At 38.2% G+C, this 10,456-nt stretch overlaps 1 protein-coding gene across 2 annotated transcripts in view; it reads left to right on the top strand.

Moving 5' to 3' along the window:
* The window catches only part of Kpna1 (karyopherin subunit alpha 1), a 70,592-nt gene extending 60,815 nt beyond the window's left edge, over positions 1-9,777 (top strand). For both annotated transcript variants that reach the window (XM_005345090.3, XM_026786360.1), the window contains exons 12-14: positions 2,620-2,747; positions 5,949-6,127; positions 6,395-9,777. In XM_005345090.3, coding sequence (XP_005345147.1) covers positions 2,620-2,747; positions 5,949-6,127; positions 6,395-6,582 — 495 coding nt within the window. In that variant the 3' untranslated portion in view covers positions 6,583-9,777. The remainder of the gene's footprint in view (positions 1-2,619; positions 2,748-5,948; positions 6,128-6,394) is intronic.
* Positions 9,778-10,456: the final 679 nt, after the last annotated feature.

Genomic DNA, 10,456 nt, shown 5'->3' with positions numbered 1-10,456 from the left:
ATTTATTTATTTATTTATTTGAACACATTTTACGTTTCCAGTGGCTTCTAGAAATTAGAACTGTTTGTCAGTACTGTGGCAAGCACTTTTATCCACTAAACCATCTCTTCTGCCCTGATGAGACTTAAAACCACAAGCTCCTCCATAATAGTAATATTAGCTATAGTACAGAGCCCATGAAAGGAGAAAACCAGTGCTATGCCTATTCATTCTCACATACACATTAATAATAAATAAAGTAAAAATTTAAAAATGGCAGTAGGAAAAACAAACATCGTTTGTCAAGTTAGTTCAGAAGTTATTCTTTTTAATCCCAGCACTTAGAGACAGAGACAGATGGCACTCTGAGTTGAGGGCTAGCCTGGTCTACATAACAAGTTCCATACTGTAGTCAGATACAGCTTGTTTGTTCCTGGCACCCAGACCTGAAATAGTCATACAGAAACTATTAATTAAATCACTGCTTGGCCTGTTAGCTTGTGCATATTTCTAGCTAGGTAGGTCTTACATCTTAAATTAACCCATTTCTATTAATCTGTGCATCACCACTAGGTCGTGGCCTATGGTGGCCTACCAGCAAGGTTCCTCCAGTGTCTGACTCTGTTGATTGCCTTGACGGGTCCCCAGTCTAGGGTTGGTAACCCGTCTGGCAGTTCAGTTATTCCAGGGTCCCGGAGAGGCACTATCTGTAAGATAAATGGGCTAGGAGACAAGAAGGAGGCCATGCTAAGTTTGTCAGAGCCTCCGTTTATTAGAGATGGGGTACAGCTTTATATAGGGTAAGGAGTTGGGAGATGGGCACAGGGGCCTGAGCTCTTGCCACGTGGTTCACATTGGTCACATAGCCAGGAGGTTACCTTCGGTCAGGTCACTGTAGGCCAGGAAGTCGCAAGTTGCCACACCTAGTTCCCTAGGTAGTTTGGAATGTGGGGTGGGTTCCACTAACAGATAGCTCTCCATCAGCCAATTTGGGTGTGGGGTAGGCTCTGTCAATAGAACGATTCCTAACACAATTATGGGTGTGGGGTTCTCTACAGACTCCCCAGGGTGATGGTTCCTGCAATAATTTTAGGAGGAAATTGGCTCCCAATATGACTCCGCTTCCTTTCTCCCAGTATTCAGTTTAGTTTTTCTGCCTAGCTCTAATTCTGCCCTATCACATTAACCAATAAGAACAACACATATACAGAAGGCAATCCCACATCACCTCCCATTTTCTGTTTAAATAAAAAGGAAGGTTTTAACTTTAACACAGTAAAATTACATAAAACAGTTATCAAGCAAGGATTATAGTTACAATATTTATATTTACTTTATCTTTTATCATAAGTAAGAAAAACTATAATTGTAACTATTCTTCAATTCCATCAAAGACTTCAGAAGGATGTACCTAAGTAAACAGGAAGTGCTTTATAAGCAACTTCCAAAACTCTAGAGTTGACAGAGACATCTTATTGTCTGGATAGTCACCCAAAGGACTGTCTTTACCTTTAGGCAAGTTCAGCAGTCATTTTTCTGTGGGTCCTATGTGTCCAGTTTATACAGCATATCATCAGGCTGTCCAGGCAAGAGCCGTTTCTTCCCCAAATGCTAACAAGCTCCATAGTCTCTTAGATGCCCATCTTCCTCTTGAAGTAGATTGATGCTGCCAGGAACAGATGTATCTCTTTGTCATGAAAAGTCCTAAGTTCTAAAAATATTTTAAATGCCATATTCTGTTAGTCTTTGAAAGATTTGAAGAAGATCTATCCATCTGAAATTTATTTGTACATCTAGAAAACCTAAGATGACTAAAGGTTTGACTATTATTGATGATTACTCGTTAACCTGTATATCTTAATTATACATTACATTTTTAAATGAGCTGCAGAAACACAGTACCTTAATCAAGAGCAGAAATGTACATATAACAAAATTGACCTTAAATTTGTATCAGTAAACCAAGATCCATACCAATGCAAAATATGAATCTCTATCTTATATCCCCCTTTAAGTGTAAACAAACATTTATAAACAATCATTTAGGGAATTTAGATGTAGTTCTCTCCAAACTGCTTCCTGCTTTTTGTTGGGTAAAGTAATTTTAGGGGTTAATGGAGACCTTTCAGGGGGTCTTGTTCCATACCACCACATTAGTCTGGAAGGAATCCACAGGTTCTCATCCTCTGTGGAAACAAATGCAGAACCTGTTTTCCAAAGCAACAAATCCTTAGACTCAAATTTTGAAGTCAAGATATCTTTAAGTATATATGTTGGTTTAGCTTAGCAGCCCATACAATGAAATATCTCTCTGTACTTAGCTCACTCAGTCAAAAAATTCAAAGGAAACACAATAATATAAATATATACATAATCTAGAGTCCGTGTATATTTCATTGTTATGTGGCTTATTTTTCTTTAATCCTTTAATCTATGACTGTGTGTACTCTTAAAGACTTTGTTTTATTTTTAAAAAATCATTGCTTTTTTTGGAATTCCCATCACCAGGCTAAACAAAGCTAGTTAGTAAGACCTGGTTTCAGAAACCAAACTGAAACAAAGCAACTTATAATGATCTTTAGTGATATTTCACAAATAGTGTAACTTTCTTTTTCTTTTAACTTTTTTTTTCAATTGCAGACTGTGATAGATGCTAATATGTTCCCAGCTCTTATTAGTATATTGCAAACCGCTGAATTCCGAACAAGAAAAGAAGCTGCTTGGGCCATCACAAATGCAACTTCTGGAGGGTCAGCTGAGCAGATCAAGTAAGTACCACCTAGGTAGTGTTTTTTAAATTAAAGGAAATCAAGTTATCCTCTTCATCCTATTCCCAATACATAACCTAAAAGAAAAGATTGATTTTCTTGATCACTAAGAAATGAACTACTTGACTATGAACAATTAAGTCTGGCCCTTTGAGAAATTGTTTTCAGTACTATAATTAGACTCAGAAGTACATTTAGTCTTTTTAAGTGTTATTTTAAAAGCTGTTCTAATTCATATGTGTATGAGTGTGGGTATGTGTGTACATAAATGCTAGTACCTGGAAGGCTAGACAAATCAGATCTGAGAACTAGAGTTAGAGGTAGTTGTGAGCTACTTGACAGAGTGATGGGAATTAAACTCTGTAAGAGTAGCAAGTGCTCTTAGCGACTGAGCCATCTCTGCAACCTCTACCTTGAATTTTTAACACTCATCTTTCCTCTCTCCCTTTCAGTTTTTATAAAAGATTTATATGTGTGTACATTGGTGTGTATCTGTCTTTTTCTCGCTGTCTCTTTGTGTTTGCCTCGTGTTCTTAGGTGTTCATGGAGGCCGGAAGAGGCCTTCATATTCCATAGAGCTGGAGTTCAAGCAGTTGTGAGCTTTCAGGTGTGGGTGTTGGGAAGAGATCTTGGGTTCTCTGGAAAAGCAACATCATTCTTAACTACTGAGCCATCTCTGCAGCCCTTCATATTTAGGTTTTTGTTTTGTTTTGTGTCTTTTTTTTTTTTTTAAGATGGAGTTTTTTCTGTGTAGTCCTGACTGTCTTGGAACTTGCTCTATAGATCAAACTGGTCTGAAACTCAAGGAGTTGCCTTTTTGCTTCTAGAGTTCTGGGATTCAAGGTGTACATCACTGTGCCCCAACAGATTTATACTGTTTTCTACTATAGTGGTTTTTAATTTCAGAGTCTTAACTGTTCATTACTAGCGTATAAAAGTTAAATTTGTGAATTAGCTTTCTGTTATGCCTTATATAATGGGCTCTTTCTTTACTTATTATCCAGGCCTCTCTGGGCCAGTTTTTTGGTTTTTTGTTTGTTTGTTGTGTATTTCTCCTCCATATAGACAATAATGAAATAAGAGTTTTCTTCCATTCCTTTTTATATATCTTTTGAAAAGCATACTGTTTGGGATCATGTGTAGTGTGCAATAGGAGTAGAGAGTACCCCTTCCTTATTCCATATCCTTATTCTCAATATGATGTTAGCTGAAAAGTTCTTGTTAAGGCTCTTTATCATATTCCCTTTATCCTTAGTTTGCAGCGAGGTGTTTTTTTAATAATCAAGAAGGGATTTTGATTTTCTTAATCTCCATGTCATCAGCAGTGCTATCCCTCTTTACCATATAATGTTAGTAATTTTATGTGTTCTCTCTCCCCTTCTGGAGATTTACCTATGTATTTTCAGTTTGAAGTAGTGTAGAAAGAAAATAGATAAAAGACTAGTACCAAGTTCCACAGTGACATTATTCACATATACAAGTTTTGCTACTCTATAGCTCGTGTCCATTGTACTTAATCCAGATTACATGTTAAATCTTGCTGGAGTTAAAAGAAATACAGCTATAGAGTTCTTCCATTTGCTTCATTCTTAGTTCACACAGTTTGTATTTGAGAAGTGTGAGTACATACAGAAATAATGCCAACATTAACTATCAAAACTATATGTACTGCTAGGGGTAAAGGAGATAGATGGCTTAGTGGTTAAAACCCGGGTTCTGCATCAAGTAAGTGCTGCATAAGTCTGGCAGTCTAGCCGTACGTCCAGCCTTACAAGACAGAGATCATACCCCGGGCGTCCTTGCTAGTGAGACTTGCCACATCAGTAGTCTCTGTTGAGGTGAGGCACCTGCTTTGATGAATAATGTGGAAGAATCATCAGGGTTATTTCTGACATCAACCTTGTGCCTTCACTTGGACACATGTATGTCCACATCCCCTAAGTGTACCCTTATACATGGAAAACATGCATCTTGGAATACTGCCCATGTGAAAAATGGAGAAAGAACTGAGCAGCGATGGTGCATGCTTATACAGATCTCTTGTGTTTGAGGTCACCTGGTTCAAGAGTTCAAGGATAGCTAGGGCTACCCAGAGAAATCCTGCATCAAAAGTAATCCAATAGAAAGAAGAAATAAACAAAACTTATTTTGATAAGTCACTCATACAGATAAGAATTCCTTTAAAAAAAGTACAAAAATTATGAAAGGGGGGATGTTATTAGATAACTCAATTTGTGTTTTTTGGTGGTGGTTTGGTTTTGGGTTTTTGGTTTTGGTTTTGTTTGGATTTTTTTGGTACTTGGTGATGAAATACAATTGTTAATGATTTTGAGGCAGGATCTTACTATGTAGCCATGGCTGGCCTTAACTCTACGTATAGACCAGTGTGGCCTCCAGCTCACTTTCCTTAATTCTGAGACTAAAATCATGTGACACCACTCCCATTGTGTCAGTTTCTCTGTCTGCTTGAGATAAGCTAGTTGAAATAATGCTTCCATTGCCTTGGTTTATAGGCAAACCTGTGGAGCATTTTCTTGATTAACTTAAGGTTGATGGGGGAGGGTCCAGCCTACTGTGGTCCTGGGAAGTAGGGTAAAAGCCAGCTGTAAGTGGTCTGTGGCCCTGCTTGAGGTCTCCTTCAAACAGAGGCAGCGCTTTCATGTCCTAATCACACAAAAATTTTATTAATTGCAAACTGTTTGGCCTGTAGTTCAGGCCTATTACTAACTAGCTCTTATATTTAATTTAACCCATTTTAATTAATTATTAATATGTGTTAATTAATGCATGTTAATCTATGTATTGTCGTGTGGCTATGACTTTTACTGGTCTGCTGGCACGTTGTTTCTTGGGCAGCGGCTTGTGTCTCTCTCTCTATTCCTTCCTCCCCACCTGAGTCCTCAGTTTGATTGTTCCTCCTAACCCTGTCCTGCCTCGCTATGCATTGGTCAAAAAGCTTTTAATGTTAACCAGTGGAAACAAACAATACATATTTATAGTGTGCAGAAGCATCCTAAAGTAGTCTCCCTCAGTAATGGGCTATAATCGGGATGTGTAAGCCAAATAAATTCTTTCCGCCCTAAAGTACTATAGTTGACAGTTTATTTTTATTTCTATAAGCTTGAAGATGATGCTTCACAGTTTGATGAAAGTCTAACAGAATTATCTTGTATTACTAAATTGTGCTTTTTATTGATCCAGGTACCTGGTAGAACTTGGTTGTATCAAGCCACTCTGTGATCTCCTCACTGTCATGGACTCAAAGATTGTACAGGTCGCCCTCAATGGCTTGGAAAACATCCTGAGGCTTGGAGAACAAGAAGCCAAAAGGAATGGCTCAGGCATTAACCCTTACTGTGCTTTGATTGAAGAAGCATATGGTAAGATGCTTTGACTGCAGCAGCTTCTGGCTAAGAGTTAGGAAATAGACATAGTCATCAGAAGATGTAGGTACTGGGTGATAAAGTGACTGTTAGAGAAATTGTTACTAAGATGCTAATTTATAGTATTAACATTCAGATGTAATAGTAGTAATCACTTCTGTACAGCTGTGCAATACAAGATAATGTGAGAATGTTTACATCAAAGTAGACTTGAAGATGTAGTTACTGGGATTTTCAAGAACGATTATTTATTCTTTGTTTTAGGTCTGGATAAAATAGAGTTCTTGCAGAGTCATGAAAACCAGGAGATCTATCAAAAGGCCTTTGATCTTATTGAGCATTACTTTGGGACCGAAGATGAGGACAGCAGCATCACTCCCCAGGTTGACCTTAGCCAGCAGCAGTACATCTTCCAGCAGTGTGAGGCTCCTATGGAAGGTTTCCAGCTTTGAAGCAATCCTCTGCTTTCTTGTTCCTGTGTCAGACCAGGCTACCCAGTCAAGTCCTCTTGTGGAGCCCACAGTCCTCATGGAGCTAATTCTCAAATGTTTTCCATAATACTGTTTGCGCTCATTTGCTTGCCTTGCGCACCTGCTCTCTTACACACATCTGGAAAACCTCTGGCTCTCTGTGGTGGAATACCCTTTTATTACAAGGGTAACCAGAACGGCCCACTCTCTTATGGAAAAATCCCTAAGCTTTGGAGATCCGCACTTATATTAGAGTCATGGGAATATACACGTGTATTTGTGGGGGAAAAAAGAGGACTCTTCCCTCATTCCATAAAGTGGGGAAAATGACATTAAAAGATAAAACTAAAACCTTTATCTTGAATTTTACACAACTGCTTGGACAAGGGAGATACTTAGACTTGTGTGCACATCAGAGTACTCTTCTCGAGTTCTTCCACAGTGAACCAACCCTTGGAGTACCCGGTGGCTTTTTCTAGCCAAATTTGCATTAATCCTTATTGAGATGGGATGGTTTTCTTTCCTCTAATGGAGTCATTCTTCAGATATTAAAGTTAAACCATCCCTCCCTCACCTTCAGCCTTCAGTGAATGTGCTTCTAGTTGTCAGGAACGCTGAAGAATTAACACTCTGACTTTTAAATGTGATACTGACTTGGCAGATTCCCTTAAAGCAGAAAGGAGAGGAGCACAGATTAATGTGTATGGCTTCTCTTTGGTTTTATGTCTCTTAGGATTTGGAAGTAGTTGAGTTTTAACACTGGTATAAAGATAAAAGTCCTTCGTAAAACCATGTTCTAAAATTCGATTAAAGAGTCAGAAGAACACAGAACCCATCACTTTTTCTAAACCAGTGTGACGAGAGGCTGTGTTTCTGCATTAAAAGAGATACTCAGGCTTTGTGGTCCTGATCAAGGTCCTGGTAATTGGAGTTCACCCTAGGTGCTTTTCCTCTATGTGACTGGCAGATAACACAGATATAAATGTTACTTAGGGACTTTTTTTCCTTAGTCAAGTGCAGCTCGATTCTAATGCATTCATGCTGCATACATGATCCTGCAATGCAGCAACCTTACCTTTAAAAGCGTAGCAGTCTCTTCAATATGACCTCTAGACTAAAAGGGCAGTGATCTTTTTCTAATAACCTCAATGTTCCCTGGTTTTATTTCATCTCCTACTATAAGTACCCTACCTCCCCAAGTAAAAACAGTGCCCACCTCCTGCTTATTTAATGATGACTGTAATGTACCTGCAAATGGCGCTTCCAGTACTGTGTTCACTGATCCACATTTGTGCTTGGACTAGAAGGGGGAAAAAACAAAGAAAGCTTAATTGCCAAGAGAACTGCAAGTGAGTTCAATGCGACTTCTTGGTGCTAGTTGGCCATTTTGGCTCAATGTTGGGACACACTATCAGAGAAGAGCTTTCCTTGATGATGTCTGTTCAAAATGAATTCTGAAGGAAAAGATGCTCACGTCTGTTTCAGAGCATACCCTTCTAAATCTCTTTAGACTACTCTCCTAGAATTCATTGTAACCCCAAAGTATAGAAGCTATCTGGGAGTTGCCCCTGACAAGCTGTTGCACATCTCTGGTGAATCCTGCTGAATGTAAGGGATATTTAGAACTTCCATACCTCATCATGATGCTATTTAAGCAGCCAATTTACATGACCCTATTTACTTTGAAAAATTCATTTCATTCAAACTAGAAAGTTCCAGAGTCAAAGGACATTTATCAGCTAAGAGTGTGATGCATTCTTGCCCTAGTCTTTAAATGTGTCTGTGCTCTGGGATGGATATCTTCTGATGTCTGTCACTGATGGAGCAGGCACTACAAAACTAGTCAGCTCCCATCTGTCCTGTTGTTTTCTAGTGCTGCTTTGTGCTGAGAGAACATGTTAGTTTACTGAACTTGACCTGTACAAGACTGATTCTTTGTAATTTTAGGGATAAATTAGGTGGTTAATTTAAAGATGAACTTTCAATGTTGCCTTTACATCACATTAAAATATCACTTCTTTCAGAAGGGTAATAGAAGCACTGATTCATAGTAAAAATCTTGTTTTTAGCTTTGGCTTTTTCGTGGCTGATTTTTTTTTTATTGTAAATTACTGGTAATGTTATTTCTGTAGAATGTTTTAAATTATGTACCTTTATTGGATAGTTAAAATCTTTGCATCTTATAAACGAGTTTGGATGAAAAGAGATACAAAGCACGCAGAGTTGTCACCCTACCTTACCAAGGGCATACAGCTGGAACTTTTGTAGCAATTTTAGGGTTACCCAGTGACGTCAGGTCCAGTAGCCAGTGCAATCTGTTTTATCTAAAACAGAAGATTTATCTTTAGCTTGACCCAAGAAGTTCATGAACCCTAAATATCTTGAACTTTGTTTTTATAGTAAAATGATTAAATGTAAAGATTTAACAGCAAATTCGGATGTTCTGGAAACGAGTCCTTAAAGAGCAGACTGATGGTTTAATACAAGTGGAATGTTAGGGTACTTGTAAATCCTATTTTCAGTTCATCTGGCAGAGTCTGTTGATGTAGTTTAATCTTTTGATATTTTTATCAGAAAGGTGTCACTGCAGAAGCATGTTAGTATCTACAGCACAACAAGCTCTAGGGTTTAGACAGCGATCGGGCAAAGTGGCTTTGTTCTCTTTACCTTTCTCTGTCTTCCCTCAGACTTCTATACTGAGAACTTTGGTCTTCAAACAATGGCATTCAGAGAATTTGAGATGTAAAGGTATGGGGTACCTGAAGGACCAACAGGTAATGATTGGGTGGAGAAATAACCCAGAAAGTACAGATGCCGAATATAAAGAAAAGGGTTTCGGAGCCACAGTTCTCTGTGGAACACTTCGTTCTTGTCACCAGTCACAGCTGCTTTCCTGATGCCCTCTTCAGTCGTCCCTCCTGGAAACTGTTGCACTAGGGTGGTTCTTCCTGTACCAGACAAAGCTAGTGGACTCTGGGTATTTTTCAGCCTTACTGTCCCATAAATAAATCTGAATTATTCCAGTTGCTGCTGATTATGCCTAAGAAAACATATGTAAGTATAATTTGTCAACCAAACTCTCTGTTGTACATGACTACCTACCGGCAACTTTGATTTCTGTAGTGCGAAATAAACATTTCAGCTGTCTGACCCCAGATGTGGGGCCACATTGTAAAACAGGTTTGCCTTGGGTTTCTTTAAGATTTATTTTATCTCTGATTAATTTTGTGAAAATTGTCACACCAATAAGCAAACCATTTTAGGTATATTTAGAGGCTAAAGCTTTTGACTTACGCTGGAAATTCTACTCAGTAATGTACAGTAAAAAAAAAAAAAAGGAGTTGCTTTTTGAGAGGGGTATTGTTTCCTTTCAGGATACACACCTGTGTGCTGCCTCCTACATTCCAAAATTTGCTTATTTGCAGTTTCATTTGACATCTCAAATCAGTAGAGCCGTTTCCCTTTGTTTGAAGCAAACAGATTAAGTATCTGCATAGTTGGGAAATACTTTGACTTACCTTTTCCCATCATCCAAAAATATTTAAAAGTAATTTGGGATTAGGTGTGACTCAGTGTTCTATGTTGGCTATAATGTAAATGATACTCTATAATATTCTTTATTGTTAGGAAAGTTATAAGAATGAGTACTAAGACATTAGGATAATGTTTAATAAAATAGATATTTAACTTTTTATTCATTTATTTATTTTAATTTTGGTTTTGTTTTGTTTTGTTTTTTTTCTTCAAGGCAGGATTTCTTTGTGCAAAGGTCCTACCTGTCCTGGAACTCACTTTGTAGACCAGGCTGGCCTTGAACTCAGAGATCCATCTGCTTCTGTCTCCTAGTGCTGTGCTG

Source organism: Microtus ochrogaster, chromosome 2, assembly GCF_000317375.1.
Source record: "Microtus ochrogaster isolate Prairie Vole_2 chromosome 2, MicOch1.0, whole genome shotgun sequence".
NCBI classification, from domain to species: Eukaryota; Metazoa; Chordata; class Mammalia; order Rodentia; family Cricetidae; genus Microtus; species Microtus ochrogaster.
Note: the sequence above shows the minus strand (reverse complement) of the source record. Positions and strands in the feature narration are given on the sequence as shown.